We start from the raw sequence: 17,427 nt of genomic DNA on the forward strand, positions 1-17,427 counted from the left end.
ATTAAGTTGGATGGAATGCTCATGTGATATTTAAAAAATGTGACTCCCTTCTCACTGATTTTTTTTTTTTTTTTTTTTTTTTTTTTTTTACGGTACGCGGGCCCCTCACTGTTGTGGCCTTCCCCCATTGCGGAGCACAGGCTCCGGACGCGCAGGCTCAGTGGCCATGGCTCACAGGCCTAGCCACTCTGCGGCATGTGGGATCCTCCCAGACCAGGGCACGAACCCATGTCCCCTGCATCGGCAGGCGGACTCTCAACCACTGCGCCACCAGGGAAGCCCCCTTCTCACTGATTTTAATGAAACATATCTAGGTCTTGATTACTCAGACATTGGATACCCACACTCTTAGGCTAACACCAGGAACAGATGAATTAAGATACTGTATTTTTCTTTAATTTGGAAAAATCACATAGAATGAAATGTATTGGGCCGCACCATATCTGTTGAGCACCAACTCTGTACCAGGGTGTGTGGTCAGTGTGATGCATCCGTTATCTCATGAAATAATCACAGTGCCCTGGAGGAGATTTGTAAGCCTTTGAATTACACCATTCAGCTTCTGGAAGGGGGCAAAGGTCACCTTACCTCTTCTGTAGTCAGGCTATCTCCCAGAACTCTTACCTACACAATCAAGATTTGTGAGTTCTAAACTTTTTCCTAATTCAGAGCACTCTTTTAATATATTTAGATATATGGTTGATCATCATTATTTGAAGGTTCTCTATTCATGAATTTACCTACTCTGTAAAATTTTATTTCTAACCCCCAAAACCAATAATTATGGTGCTTTTATGATCATCCTTGGACATGTGCAGAGCAGCCAGAAATTTGAGCAGCCCAGTGCTCACAAACTCAGCTGAGCTGAAACAAGGTGGCATTCTGCCTTTATGGTTCAGCTCTCATACCATGGATGTGTCCTTTCAGCACTACATTTAGTACCAATTTTTCACATTTTTGTGGGGTTTTGTTGGTGGTTTTACTGTTTAAAGTTGTCCCTAAATGTGGTGATGAAGTGCTTTCTAGTGTTCCTAAACACTAAAGGCTGATGTGTCTGATGGAGAAAATATGTGTGTTACTTAAGCTTCACTCAGGCATGAATTTATAGCGCTGTTGGCTATGAGTTCAATGTTAATGAATCAACATTACATATTAAATAAGGCACCTTTAAACAGAAACCCACATGAAACAAGGTTGTGCTTTGATTGGTTGATAAAAAGGTAGGCTCCCAGGAACGTGATACTGTATTTCCTCTAGAAGCAATACTTTGTATTCCCTAATTTAGTATTTGTGATGTCTTTATAGAACACAACTACTGCAAATAACAAGGATTGACTCCATCTAAAGACACCATTGCACTTGACTTTCTTTACTGCCCATTCAATGTCAGATATTCTGATTAGTCAGCCTTTAAATGGAGATCGGGAAATTAATGAAAGATCTTGAAAACCAAGTTTTAAACTGTTGGAACTTTTATGAGGAAGTCATAAAGGCCTGGAATCAAAGATTTATAATGGGAGCCCTCATGAACCCAACTCTATGAGGCAAATGACATCAATATCTCACTTAAGCTAAAGCTCAGCAGAATCCAGAGTCATTATTTTCTAATTTGGAGAATGATATCTTCCTAGGTGGAAAGAAAGAAGAGCAAAAATTTGAAAAATTCCAATTTACATGGTTTTAAAAAATATTCATACAGTGTTACTGCCAGGTATGACTCAAACTAAGTTTGTCAGAAATGGTGAACTGTTAAATTTAAGTTAAGCTAATAAAATCCATGAGATCCCTAATGGCCTCCATTGTATGCTCTCACATAAAAGGTTAATTTATTCCAATCAATGAATTTATTAAGAACAGAAAGGGCATATTGAGATACTACTGTAACATGACTTTTTAAATTGTAAGTAAAACTATGACACAGAAAGTTCTAACCTTTCATTACTTGCCTCATTCCTTTGTAATAAATGAAAAAATTACTTCAAGGAAACCTTATTTCTTTCACTTATAATCAGAATCTTTTAACAGAAATTGCTGTGTAAAAACTTGATGGGTTACCTGCCCCTGAGATTCAAGTTATATCAGTAGCAATTTTTTTTTCCCCAACAATATTGAATCAGCAATAATTTGTTTAAATTTAGGTGACTATCTTTTCAAAAAAAAAAAAAAAACCCAATGATTCTTAGATAACTTATCAAAAGATAGTGTTTCAATTTTGAGGCAAGTGCTGGGTTATTATATTCACTTATGAAAACAAATTAATTTATCTTTCACATTGAATATTATTTCTAAAAAGTTTGTATCAATAGTTTGGAAGTCCACACCAAAAGTATCCCAAATGATATGGTAGATTATTAATTTAGGCAACATTTTATTTAATGTTTCAGTAGGATAATGATATTATAAGCAATTACACTGTGTCAGATAGTTGCTGAGATAGTTGCTTTGTCTGTATTTTTTCTAATTCTGACAGTAACTACATATGATAAATATTATTATTTCCATTTTATAGGTATTATTATTTACATTTTATAGGTATAGGTATTTCCATTTTATAGGATAATGATATTATAAGCAATTACACTGTGTCAGATAGTTGCTGAGATAGTTGCTTTGTCTGTATTTTTTCTAATTCTGACAATAACTACATATGATAAACATTATTATTTCCATTTTATAGGTAAAGGCACTGAGGTACAAAAGGCCTAAAGATTTTGCTCAAGGGGTATAGAAAACTAATATGGGTTGTTAAAGAAACTCATTCAAATTTAGATCTAGGAAAACATCCAAATTCATTGCTTTCTGCTACTTTTTAAATTATTTATAAATAAAACTATATGCTAATATATACATTTTAGAATTTGGTAGCTTGTAATAGTAAATATGACATAAATCAGAATATTTCTAATTGATTAATCACTGAGGGTTTAAAGAGCTATTTAAAGGGTCATTAGTCATTCTTGCTTACATAAGCAAATTATCATTCTGTTTTCGCCTAAATACTGTCTACCATGTGGTACAGTTGCAGCACAGGAAAAATTTATCTTAGGACTTTATGACACTTTCCAACCCTGTGGCTGCTTTTAAATGGGATTCATACACCCTTGACAGGTTGAAAATTAAATGTGCTTTATGGATAGCTTCTTAAAAGGAACAGAAAGTATGAGTGATTGGTGTCAAATAGTTTGTCTTTCACAGCATCAGATAAATAGTATTTTCTCAGCCTTCTCTGATTCTTGTCATACTGGAATTCTTATCGTTCAAAGCGGCATGCTTCCTGCCTTCCCCACTTTCTACTCAATACCATAGCTTAATTATATTTTTCCATTGAGATATAATTCCCATACCATAAATTTACCCTTTCAAAGTGCACAATTCAGTGGTTTTTAGCATATTCACAAGGTTGTGCCACCACCACTATCTAGTTTTAGAATATTTTCATCACCCCAAAGGGAAACCCTCTACCCATTAGCAGTCTTTCCCCATTCACTTCTCCCCACATCCACTGGCAAACACTAATCTACTTTCTGTCTCAGTAGATTTGCCTATTCTGGATATTTCATAGAAGTAGAATTGTACAATAGGTGACCTTTTGTGTCTGGCTTCTTTCACTTAGTATATCATTTTCAAGGTACATGATTTTGTAGCATGTATCAATACTTCATTCCTTTTTATGACTGGGTGGTATTCTATTGTATGTATATATCACACTTGTTTATCCATTCATCAGTTGATGGCTTTGGGGTTTCCCACTTTTGGTGATTCTGAATAACGTTGCTGTGAATATTCCTATGTAAGTTTCCATGTGAACATTGGTTTCATTTATCTTGGGTAGATAACTTGATCTTTCCTCTCGTTTTTCATTGCTTTATTCCCCAGCTTCAGGAATGCCCAGAACAATAGGAACTCTTTGAATTCTTAACCAAGCTTGATAAGCCATGGCTGTCAGATCTCCCTAAACCTGATCTTCATTTGCCTGTCTTTTCCCAGAGCCACCCATTGGCCAGATGCACCCCCCACATGGCAGCGTCACTCCTCAGAAGAACAGCAACCTGCTTGTGATTATTGTGGTCACTGTTGGCGTCATCACAGTGCTCGTGGTGGTGATCGTGGCCGTGATTTGCACCCGGCGTTCTTCAGCCCAGCAGAGAAAGTAGGTAACAGCTAGTTCCCAAGAGATGAGAAGTCACTGCTTGACCTGACTACCATCTTTTTGAGTTAGATTTTTGACAGCCCTCTTCCTGTGTGCTTCCATAATTCATTACGTGTTCCTTATCTCCTCTCCAGAGCTGGGCAAAATCTTGCCTTTGTCCATTCCAGGCCCATAACTTAAGAGAGTGAGCACTAGGCTTGCAGAATTAATAGTAGAATCCACCTGAACACTCACTCTGCATTTCTGTTTGATTTTACTTCTTGAGACCAGATTCTTCCTTTCAAATGAGAGTAGGTATTCCCTAAGTAACAGAGAGTGGACTTCACCATGTCCCTACTTATGGCCGTCTCTCTGCAATTATGTATAAAACATTGGAGGTGTGTATTCCTCTAAAAGTATTTACGTATCCCTTTGGCAAGAAGGCCTGTAGGCATTTAATCAATGCTTGTTGCCTGAATGACTAAGTATAGACTACCAAACTCAACGTAATTATAATACTATGGAATGTTTAGTTTAGAGGCAGTAGTTAGGATAGACGAGAGATTCCAGAAATTCAAAATGGTTCATATTTCCTGGTTATGGTGGATTTTCAGAAATTAAAAATTTTGAGGGGTTTAAAAATATTTTCATATCATGCAGTTCTAGGTTATAGCACATGCAGAGAAAGATATATCAAAGTACAAAGTTTGGAATAGAAAAGGGGTTTTTTTTGTTGTTTTGTTTTGTTTTGCATTACGCGGGCCTCTCACTGTTGTGGCCTCTCCCACTGCGGAGCACAGGCTCCGGATGTGCAGGCCTAGCGGCCATGGCTCACGGGCCCAGCAGCTCCGCGGCATGTGGGAGCCTCCCGGACCGGGGCACGAACCTGCGTCCCCTGCATCGGCAGGCAGACTCTCAACCACTGCACCACCAAGGAAGCCCCAGAAAAGGGGTTTTAATTGAGCTTATCCCCTCCCAACGATACCCCATAAACGGCATATTAACCTTGTATCAGCCAGTTGTGGGAATCAGCAATAACCTTCTGGTTATTTTTTGCCTCTCTAGCACTTTTCAAATCCAACATGATATGTCTTTTTCAGCTGTGCTATTCTCACTGGATTGGCTACAATAGGCTCTTTCCTTAATTTTTGTTTGTTTTTGGCCTGAGGCATGGTGTTCTGCAAGTCTGAGGCATGGGCCCATAGGTGGCTGGTTTGACAACTGTATACCATACACATTGCTGGAGAAAGATTCTCTAGCAAATAATTTTCCCTCTTCTCCTGGTAATACCTCAGCCTTTCTCTCTTTTTTAAAAATGCTGTGACCCTATTTGTTGATTTCTAGCATATCTTCCAGCATTTTGAAGTAAGGTATTTAGTAACAGGATACAGGAAGATGTACATACTGAAGAAAGTAACATAGGGTATAGATGCAGTCTTCGCATTTCATTTATTTAGATGACAGGTCAAATTTTATATCCAGCTGCATTCATTTGACTGGACTGTCTTGAAGCTGATGATAGCTGGTGTGCTGGTCCATTGTTTCCAAACAGGGAACCAGACAGAATGAGATTAACAAGGTGGGTCTCCTGTGTAAGCATCTGGGAAGTCATAATCGCCCACTGAGCTTCTAGAGTGCTGGGCACTTGGTAAGGCTCTGGGGGAAAATCACTGTGATTAAGTCATTGAACAATCTCTTGGTCCAGCAATGCCAGGAAAGGGCTCTTGTAAACAAAGAATGGTGAGAAATCAAAGCTGCAGGTCTCTGAGGCAGAGCTGAGAAAGAGTCACAGAAATGGAAGCAGGGAGGGCAGCAATTTCTGGCCTTATTTCATGACAGTTTTAAAAACATGGATGCGTTCACAAAACGAATTGAAGTAACTGAACCATCTGTAGTGAGGTGTTTTGTTTTGATCATTTTCATCATTGTTAGAAGAATGTTTGAGGGTTATATTGACTTGATGAACTGAACTCCTGGACCTATGTTGTTTCTCCACAGAGAAAATGCTTGTCTTCTCCCTGTGCAAAAGTGGGATGTGGTGCTATTTGGGGAAACTCTCAAATTGTCCTAAATCCCACCCTAAGTACTTTGTTAGAAGCTTGAAGGTTTTATATAGAAAGAGTAGAAGCTGAACCCTGGGTATCACTTGTTTTTAAAATTAGGGAATGATTGAAAGAATAAATCACTCCATGAATGACTGAAAACCCAAAGAAAGTGAATCTATAGCTCCTATGCTACTGCTGCTTGGGTTTTTCCTCACCCCACTCCCAAAGTCTCTTAATATTTACTTGGCATATTTTCACAATTTAGCTTCATATATTTTGCTTCAGTAACAGGCCCAATGGCATGCATCCTGATCTCTTTGTTTGTATATGTTAACAGAGAAAAAGGAAAAAAGAAAATCTCTCCTTTAAGATATTTCTGAGTTTTAGTTTAGCTTTTCTTGATTTCATTGAGAGCTCCTCCTCCCCCCATAGCACCACCACTGCACTTTGTAGAACAAATTAAATAGTGCAGATGAAAGCAAAATCAGTTCTAATTTGAAACAGAAATAATGTCCATTACAGGGCTCTCAGAAATGGGAGTTTAATGTAATTAATAAGGTGAAGTAGGAAATATCCATGTGCTTCTTCAATATCTCTTTATTTAGGACTGCTGGAGAATGTAAATTGTCTGTGTGTTTTACTGGGGGACTTGAATTACATCCACATGGATTTGAAATATATTTTTGTGTACTATCAGTAATACTTCATTCACGTTAGTGTCTACGCATTTTATTCTGTGATTTATGTAATGAGGTAATGAGCTAGCTTATCTGATTGACTCACATTCTAGTTGGTAAGATTTTCTTTTTATGTTATAAAATAACTAACAGAAGTTAGAACCCAAGTTCTAGTTCTGATTCTACCACTTCTTTAATTAAATTAATAGTATTTAATTACACCTAAGGGAAGACCTAGTCTCTGAATACCGGTTTCCTCAAATAAGAAATGGGACTAAATACTTTCTGTCAACCCTCTACCACTAAAATTCTCCACGGACTACTGCTAAATTACAAAATCACATGGTAGCATTTAGCTTCAAATTCACATGAAATAAAAATAACTGCATTTCTTTTTAGCTATTAATTTAAAATTTTTTTACCACTTTGAAGAGACTTCCCTTACACATTCTGAATTAGTGAGATGATAGTAGAATATCATAATATTGAAAATTTGTGTTTTAATAAAGCTTAAATTGATGGGGGATTTTGGTGATTTTTAACAGAGTAATAATATTTTCCTGGCCAAAATGTAGAACGTGTATTTTGATAAGTTAGAAGGTATCTACAGATACTAAAGAAAAAATATTTGACATTGAGACTATCCTGGAAATTCTGGACACATGGTTATCACATGAACACATGGGTAGATGGTCAACAACTTGTCCGAATACATTAAATTTAAATGTGTAAATAAAATTCAAGGTTTACATAGTAAAATCACCAGTTAACTAAGCCTCCTCTTTGATTTGATGTGTACTCAGCAAGTTTTAAATATCCACACACATTCAAACCTTAACAAAAGTAATTATCTTCAGTACTGAGGATCAAATGTTTCAGCTCAAATGAAATCTATTGTACTATACTATAGGTCACTTTCACTGATTTTCAAAATTTTAACATTTCATTGGTTTTCAGTATTCACCACACAAGGATTTTAACTGACAACCACTTAAGACATCAATATATCTTAGTTCCATCTCGGAAAAGGCAGGTTTATTTGAGTATCTAGGACATATTTTCTCTGGCTTTCCAATACAAGTTTTTTGTTTCATTTTTAGTAGCAGTCAGTAGAGTAAAAATAATTAGTATAGATAATTAGGAGGCTGGAAAGCTTTGGATGGAGGAAAATTTTTAAAAAAATAATGACACATTTTTATCATTCAATTCAAGTGATTTCTATGTGCTTGGTGTGTGATCTACAAAGTAACAAATCTGATGAATGTTAACTCTTGAGCTAAAAACACTTCTGCAATTTCCCACTGACTTAGTGATAGTTTAAATGTATCTGTTACGATTTGGTCCCCTCTACTTTTTCAGCTTTCCTTCCTGCCATGCCCCAGTGCATGCTCCTTGCTCCAACAATGCAGAAGCCATGCCTTTTTTCATTCATTTGTTAAACTCCCACTGTCTCACTGATCTTTGCATTTCTAGTCCTTAGCATACTTCTTGACACATTTACTATTCCTTAAATGTTCACTGAATAAACAAGTGGATACATGTTGTAAAACAATGGGTGATGTTACAGAAAGGAAGTAAAGAGAGTTTGCTCCAGTATCACTGGAGGAAACCAGCACACACACAGGGAGCATGTGGCCAGCCCAATAAGACAAACAGTGATCAATGCAAGGTGAGTGGTATACAGAGAGACTAGGGAAATGATTTAGCTATTCTAAGATTACACAGACCTAAAGTGGTCAGGAAGGTTTCCTAAAGAAAACAGACTTGAAGGGAATCTTAAAAGGTAAGTAGTTTATAAGTAAAGAGTACTGTGAAGGCGTTGTGGGCAGAAGCAAGATCAGATAGATGGATGGATGGATAGATAGATACATAGATACAGAGATAGATAGATAGATAGATAAAACTAATGAACAAAACCTGCCAGAATTTGATTATGCTCTGAAAGCTTTGCCACAGTATGAGAAAGAGCAAAGAGAGCCGTGGAAGATTCCTTGCTTTGCCTTTATTCAAGAATACATGGGTGGGTCTATGTCTTTATTCCTGTCTTACCCCTAGGTTCTTCATGACATTTTTTTTCTCTTAAATTCCATATATATGTGTTAGCATATGGTATTTGTCTTTCTGACTTACTTCAATCTGTATGACAGACTCTAGGTCCATCCACCTCACTACAGATAACTCAATTTCGTTTCTTTTTATGGCTGAGTAATATTCCATTGTATATATGTGCCACATCTTCTTTATCCATTCATCCGATGATGGACACTTAGGTTGTTTCCATCTCCGGGCTATTGTAAATAGAGCTGCAATGAACATTGTGGTACATGACTCTTTTTGAACAGACCTACTAGAGAATGGACTTGAGGATATGGGGAGGGGGAAGGGTAAGCTGTGCCAAAGTGAGAGAGAGGCATGGACATATATACACTACCAAACGTAAGGTAGATAGCTAGTGGGAAGCAGCCACATAGCACAGGGAGATCAGCTCAGTGCTTTATGACCACCTGGAGAGGTGGGATAGGGAGGGTGTGAGGGAGGGAGACGCAAGAGGGAAGAGATATGGGAACATATGTATATGTATAACTCATTCACTTCGTTATAAAGCAGAAACTAACACACCATTGTAAAGCAATTATACTCCAATAAAGATGTAAAATAATAATAATAAAGATACAAAATATATGAAGTGCGAAAGCAAATAAAACTATTATTAAAAAAAAGAATACATGGGTGGGAAGAGACCCTCCTATCCTGCAGCTATTTTTGGAAACCAAAAGATTACTGGTACCTGTAAGAAAATGTGTGGGGGGGAGGGATAAACGTGACATGTTCTACATCGAATAGAAGAAACTAGCTTTATAATAAAAACAAACAAACAAAACCAAATCATTCACTTAAGGCAGTGCTTCTCAAAGTTTCGTGCATCAGATTCCTCTCAAGGGCTGTTAAAACACAGATTGCTGGGCCTCATGACCCCCTTCCCAAGTTTCTGTTGGGTTGGGGCCTGAGAATGTGCATTTCTAACAGGTTCCTAGGTAATGCCAATGCTGCCAGTCCAAGGACCACACTTTAGGAACCATTGCACGGGGTTCACCTACATACAAATTTTGAAGATTCCAAATGGTGAGATAGAGGAACTGCGGACCAAAATGGACAGCAGTGATTATGTCAAGGAACCAGCAGGTGGACAAAAGGTTGGGGTAACAGCTGTTCCTACAGGTTTTAGGACAAATTTCACACAATTTAGTTATGAGCAAATGTCAGTGTTACTACAACCCTGCTATATGGGCCACTGGGCTACTACCAGCAGGGGAAGGAGGCCTCTCCAAGGCCAAAGCTTTCTCTCTTGATAAGAGACATTATAGAAAGCAGAAGTGGTTAGATGGTCTTTCATAGAATATATACAGAAAGGAAATAAAGTCTGCTAGAGATCTTTAGATTCTTTTTAAAAAATTTTTATTGGGGTATAGTTGATTTACAATGTTGTGTTAGTATCTGCTGTACAGCAAGGTGAATCAGTTTTACATATATCCAGTCTTTTTTAGATTCTCTTCCCATATAGGTCATTACAGAGTATTGAATTGAGTGTTTGCAAAGCAGAAATAGTGTCACAGATGTAAAAAACAAACTTATGGTTACAAAGGGGGGGATAAATTGGGATTGACATATACACACTACTATATATAAAATAGACAACTAATAAGGACCTACTGTGTAGCACAGAGAACTCTACTCAATACTCTGTAATGACCTATATGGGAAAATAATCTAAAAAAATGGGGATATTTAGATTCTTGATGACTGTCAGCTAGGTAGATAAGCAGCTTCTCAGAAGAGGTCTTGGTCTGATTAAAATCCATCAGAAAAATGCCTATGAATTTCATCAGGAATAATAATTTCTTTCCAGATGGAGGTTGTAAATCATAACATACTAAAAAGGTTCTGCCTCAATCAGGTTTAGAACTTTTTTTTTTTAATAGAATACGCCTGGGGATGCTTGTTACTGAGGTCATGGGGACTGGTAAATGAATGAATGAATAAGGCATGAATGTAATCAAGGGAAACCAGAATTCATTTCCTTCTAGTTTCAAAAATTATTTGACAAACTTCTTTACCACAAGCTATTTAAATATTGAGTTATCATGGACGATCTTGTCCTGGATTTGGGAACTGGTGTGTCTCTGTATGCAGTTATATAGGCACCAGCGTTTAAGTTATTTAGCATTTTGATGTGTTAGAAAGAAAGATAATGGAGTGAAATCTCCGAGTTTGAAAATGACATTAAGTTCTTCTAAGTGACCAGAGATGGATTACATAAAGAGCTACAGACTCATTTCCTGTGGGCAGGTGAAGTGTAAGGAAATGCATTCAGGGAATAAATGGTCAGCAAGAGAGTTATTATCTTAAACACAAGAAAATGATCTAGGGGTTAATGGTCTAAGGGTTATTACCATTGTCTAGAGTCAGTGTGAACCTGCTGCCAGGAAATCAGTGAAGTGCAGGTACTTGTTGAGAAAATAGTAGAGCAGAAAACCCGGCATTATTTCTCCACTAAACTACTAAATAGATATGAAGTCTGAGGTTCTTTGTTTTTCTCCTCATCAGTATGCTTCAGGAAAGACAAGAAAAAAGAATGTTAAGAAAAATTCAACAAATCACACTACTAAACATTTATTAATTGCCTAATATGTACAAAGCATCTTATCCAGTAATGGGGACACCAAAGCCATTCTCAGTGGCCTTGCACAGGTTACAGAGTCTCCACTGAGAGTAGTTGATTTGAACCATTTAGCTAACGTGAAAGCAGTTATCCTCATAAACCATTCATTGCAAGTGAGGAAAGTGAGAAAGAGGTACTTCTCTGGGCTTCTACCAAAGGTTAGATTTTAACTGTCTAAATTCTGCCTTATGAAGACACATTATTGTTTTAAAAGAAGCAGAAGCTACAAGTGGAGATTTTAAAAATTATAAAACTGTAGAGCAGAGGTTGAAAACCATTTCTGAAAAGGGCCCAATGGTAAATATTTTGGGCTTTGTGGGCCAGATGGTCTTTGTTGCAGCTCCTCAACGAGGCAACGTGAAAACGAATGAGCTTGGCAAGATTCCAGTAAAACTTTATTTACAGAAATTGGCATTGGAGCCCTCCACTGCCGGCCAGGGAAGATGCTGAGTCCAGTGTGGCAGTGGCTATGCCTGGGACTGTGCAGCCTCCTGCTGGGACAGGTGGAGGCCCCAGCCCCATGGAGCTGCCTGAGCAGAGCGGCTGTATGCAGTGCTGTGTGGGCAAAACCTGGTGTTGACGGGAACCATTTTCATCATCTTGCTGGTGACCGTAGTCCTTATGGCATTTTTTTTTTTTTTTGTAGCAAATGGATCACTATTTATCACAAGCACTTTACATTAACTTGGATTCTTCCTAAATTTTTATCCAAAACAGTGTAACAAAATAGTAGGTAAGCATTCATACCAAAAAACCCCTTCCATCCCACCTTTTACAAACTGCAATCCCTTATGGCATTTTGTGTCTACAAGCCCATTCGGCACCAGTGACAGCTGAGCAAGCAAGTCCTCCACAAGCATTTGGAAACAGAGTAAGTTCTGTTACACGCGGGTTAGTGGAGGAGTTGGAATCAGAACTTTAGTGCTTGGAAATAATCTTTGGTCTGGACAGTTGGTAAATGCTGGATGATTTAGAAAAAAACATCTAGCCATTATCTTATCCTAACCCTGTAATGCAAGTATTTGGCCACAGAGTCTGCTTCTCAGTGTTTCTTTTTATACGTGGCTGTACTTGTTAAAAGTAAGACCTGAAGCTCCAAGGTTCAGTGTAAAGATGGAGTGCTCACGAGAAAGAAAGCATAACTTGGTGAGTGGTGTAAAAACCACACTGGAAAGGACTAATCATTAATGTTTCAAAATATTAAGAGGAGGAAGACCTAACATGTAGACACTCCCTACTTTAACTGATCACAATGGGTTGAGAATCACAGATGTTTTTAATTATCCCAAATTGGCCTAGATACTCCATTTGCAAAGCAGCATCCGCTGTGGGGAATGTAGGCCGCCATTCCTCGTGCTGCTCAGAGCTCTGTGCTCAGAGCTCTGTGCTCAGATGCCCACACTGAAGTCGGGGTCACACCAGGTAGGCGTTTGGCCGTGGGCACCCTCGGGCAGGGAGGCTCTGGGGGTGACTGGAAGTGTTAGCAGTTGGCCCGGCTGAAAAAGAACTCGTCCCGCTCAAACACGTTGATCTCCTTGTCCTGCACTTAAGTCTTCCCAGCCCGTGGCCTAGACGTCAGGGCAGCTTTTCCCATCTGGAATCTTTTCAGCCCTGGGTGGGGAGGGCGCGATAGAATTGCATGTTCACCATACAGGGCCGAGTGGCGGGTGGGTGTGTGTTTACACACATTTAATTTCAGCTTTGAAAATGCTGCTTTTCCTTTGCACTGTTAGTGAACTGGATTTTCCCCCCATGGAAATGATACTTTTGTGCTTACAGTGTTTATTTTATTTTAAAGGTGCTAGGCTTAACTTTGTTATTAAATTAAAATGCTTGTCTTGTTTGTGCTCCATTCAAGCAAAGCACTGATATATATATATGTATACATCTTTTTTAACAGCCCGCACTTAATGTGAAATAACTGATGTGGGATACTGTAACTGTTTGACCTAAAATTTTACTTGTAACCCTAGCATTGAGGCACTGAAACGTTCACTGTTCTGTGCTTTTGAGCAAAATATCAATTAAATCAAAAGTAAAATCTTGGGCTTCCCTGGTGGCGCAGTGGTTGAGAGTCCGCCTGCCGATGCAGGGGACATGGGTTTGTGCCCCGGTCCAGGAAGATCCCACATGCCACGGAGCGGCTGGGCCCTTGAGCCATGGCCGCTGAGCCTGCGCGTCCGGAGCCTGTGCTCCGCAACGGGAGAGGCCGCAACAGTGAGAGGCCCGTGTACCGCAAAAAAAAAAAAAGTAAAATCTTAAAAAAGAAAACAACAGCAACAACAACCAAAAAAACACACAAAAATAAGCAGTGGAGGATTTGGCCTTCAGGCCATAGTTAACTGACCCCAGCTGTAGAGAATGGCCAGCAGGAGCATCATGCTTTTGACTCAGCATGCAGGGAACATTGGAACCTCACTAGCCCCAAGAGGATACTACTGCTGAAAAATAAATTAACGATTGCTAAATTCTTATTGAGGAAAATAAGAGACATTTGAAGCACACTTCCAACGTGACTTCTCTTTTCAAAGGATGGATCTTACTGTGTTTGAATCCAGACACTTAGTGACTCCAAGACGAAAGTATTTTATTCTCCTGAGAATGCACTCATGCAGCCTTTTGTCTTCAAACAGTCAGCTTCCCAATTGCACATGAAATTGGACAGCTGAGCTCTAGACTCTCTTCTAAGCCCCAATCTTGGCGGTTGGCACAAATTCTGGCCTTTTTATTTCTATTTGACCTTTTGAAGCAACTCTGTCATTTATCTCCTAAACAGATGTTGCAGTCGGGTACCTTATGCCTAGCTCGAAAGATTGGCATATGGCTCCATCTAACCCATTGTCACCTTGTGCTCAAATCTGCAGCAGGAGAAGCTGGAGTAAGGTGCTCTCTGGCAGGCAGCCGGGGCCCTGGGGATCCAGCACCACATCTCCTGTAACGTGGTGAAGCTCCAGGGGAGAAGAGGAAAGGCAGCCAAGACAAGTCTGCCAATGCCTGGATTTCACAAGTTTTCTCCTGGGAGCGCTTTTGTTTCCTTCCCTGCTTCTAACTTGAATTGACTGAGAAAAAAAGAGGAAGGGCCATTGAATAAAGGCACTCACATTTGCCTTCTAATTTTGTTCCGTAGGAAACGGGCCACCCACAGTGTTGGCAAAAGAAAGGGCAGCCAGAAAGACCTCCGGCCCCCTGATCTTTGGATCCATCATGAAGAAATGGAGATGAAAAATATTGAGAAGCCATCAGGCACTGACCCTGCAGGAAGGGACTCCCCCATCCAGAGTTGCCAAGACCTCACGCCAGTCAGTCACAGCCAGTCAGAGACCCAGCTGGGGAGCAAAAGCACCTCTCATTCAGGTAACTTTCATCTCTCTGGCATCAGGAAAAACATCCCACTCTGAACCCCACAAAGGAGCTCTAAACGCCCTCTTTTGTGGATATTCCCTTTCCACTAATTTGCACATCATTTACCAACAGTTAAAATAATCTGATGTAAATTTGGTTGATTAACTAGGTTGACTTTCTATTCCATCATCGTGTTGACTGCCTTTTATAACTGTAATGCTTCTTGAAATTTCTAAGAAGTGAGAGGTGATGCAGTTGGGACATATTGAAATGTGAAGGCTAAATGAACTGATTGCTTTCTGTTACAGCTTGAACGAAAGTTGTGTCAAGGCAAAATTTGAAGCTCTTTTAGTTCTCTATGTCTGTGGAAAGTTGATTTTAAATTTGCTGTCAATTCCTTGCTTTAAAAAAATCACTTCAGGGACACCTGAAGTCTGAAAACATCAACTATTCTGTTACTTTGCCTTGATTACTATGGAGATCAACTTTCATCCCCATGCAATCACGTTGTATGACCACTAGCCTAGTCTAATGGAGTCTTTCTGAAGGCTGTTGGTGTACAAAGTGATCTGATGAAAAAAGCCTGCTGTTTAATGATTTGGTGCAGAACAATCCATGTCTAGGAATAACTGAGAAATCCAGAAAGTGGTTGTAAGATATTTCAGTTTATGTGGGTCCTTATAGTTTCAAAATGCTTATGGGGAGTTGAATAATCAACCCAATACTCTCATCAAAAAATCTCTTGGTCTACTCATGATGTGTGTTTATAGAATGAATAGCTGTTTTAAACCAAATTAAATATTTTAATTGTTTGAACGTGTTGATTAGACTTTCTTGCAGAGTTGTTTAAACAAGGACTTTACCAATTTTCAATCATGAGTTGCGTATTCCTTTTATAGACCTTAAATAATATCTCAAGCAGTGTCTCTAACTTTTGTCACTTTCAATTATTAAACTATAATCCAGTTCCATTAAAAATTATAATATGAGATTTAAATTAAAGATTCTTTTCCCCTTATGGCCAGTCAGGCTTTTGGTTCTGGGCACTGGGGTCACAATTTGTTTTTTTCAAATCCTCTAGCACCTTGGAGGAAAATGGAGTGGTAGGGTGGGACAGCAGGAGGGAGGAGCATATTCTGTTTCAGAAACACCTTTACCCATTCTTCCTACCTATCTGCTCTTTCTGGTTTTGTGTGGGGACGGAGAGGGAAGATAAAGAAAAGATGGGAGGAGAAAGACAAGGTGGAAGGGAAGAATGCACAGTTTGAAGTTCTTCACTAACTTTCTGGGCACATGGACTGTCCTCATGTGGCATCCAAATTCTCAGTGTCTTATGAAATACAAGTATGAAGTCTTTATGAGACCCTGTGGGATGCCTCCTCTGGCCAATTCCATAACCTGAGATATCAAGTCAGGGCTTAACCCTCTCCCACCAGGAGCAGCTCTACCTGTCAGCCTCACTGGTCCTCCTGTGGGTCATCTGTGCTACATGAATTCCAACAAGAGGACTCAAGCCTGGTCAACTTTCCAAGTACCCACTTGACCCAGAGGAAGCTCCTTTGACAAGTCAAATGATGAGAGAGCTTGTAATCCACACTGTTCCTCTCTCAGCCTTGCTTTCTTCAATTACCTCTTCCTCTGTTTAAATAGATACAGTGTAGACCAGCAAGCCTGCTGCCTGAATAAGCTTCTACCCAGAGAATGAATGAAAGCTTCTTTTGCAGGAACCTCAACAGTCTATAGGTGTTCATTCTTGTAGCTTTGTTCCATACTGGACATCAGGAGGCGAGAGCACCTCTGCCTCTCACTGGAGGAAATAAAATTGTCTCTCAGCCTTCAGAAGGTTTCACTAATGATTTCTAGGATTCCTCCTTCTCGATTTTTCCCCTTATTCAGATGACATTTGGGGTCAGCGAGACAAGTTTTGTTGTCTCTTACTAAGTCTTGAGAAAAGTTTAACTCCAGATAATGGCTGTTTTCTTCAGAATGAGAGGATACTTGTCCCTATTTGTCTTTAATTTGAGGACCTACTTGCCAACTCTATAATAACAGGGAAAGTAGCACTCGAAATCCTGTTTGTTAAACTTGACAATACATGAAGTATTCTTTGTGCTATCATAGTTAAAAGGACAAAACTGATTGGAAGAATTAATATTGTTAAAATGGCCATACGATCCAACACAATCTACAAATTTAATTCAATCCCTGTCAAAATATCCATGACATCTTTCACAGAACTAGAACAAATAATCCTAAAATTTATATGGAACCACAAAATACCCCAAATTGTCAAAACAATCTTGAGAAAAAGGAACAAAGCTGAAAGTATCAGGCTCCTTGACTTCAGACTATACTGCAAAGCTACAGCGATCAAAACAGCATGGTACTGGCACAAAAACAGACACATAGGTCAATGGAACAGAATAAAGAGCCCAGAAATAAACCCACACACCTACGGTCAATTAATCTTCGACAAAAGAGGCAAGAATATACAGTGGAGAAAGGACAGTCTCT

At 39.0% G+C, this 17,427-nt stretch overlaps 1 protein-coding gene across 1 annotated transcript in view; it reads left to right on the forward strand.

The window, feature by feature from the left end:
- The window catches only part of DCC (DCC netrin 1 receptor), an 808,121-nt gene that overhangs the window by 709,268 nt on the left and 81,426 nt on the right, over positions 1–17,427 (forward strand). The window contains exons 23-24 of the mRNA XM_060118369.1: positions 3,988–4,150; positions 14,699–14,925. Of these exons, the coding sequence (XP_059974352.1) occupies positions 3,988–4,150; positions 14,699–14,925 (390 nt within the window). The remainder of the gene's footprint in view (positions 1–3,987; positions 4,151–14,698; positions 14,926–17,427) is intronic.

This window comes from Mesoplodon densirostris, chromosome 15 (genome assembly GCF_025265405.1).
Source record: "Mesoplodon densirostris isolate mMesDen1 chromosome 15, mMesDen1 primary haplotype, whole genome shotgun sequence".
In the NCBI taxonomy this organism is placed as follows: domain Eukaryota; kingdom Metazoa; phylum Chordata; class Mammalia; order Artiodactyla; family Ziphiidae; genus Mesoplodon; species Mesoplodon densirostris.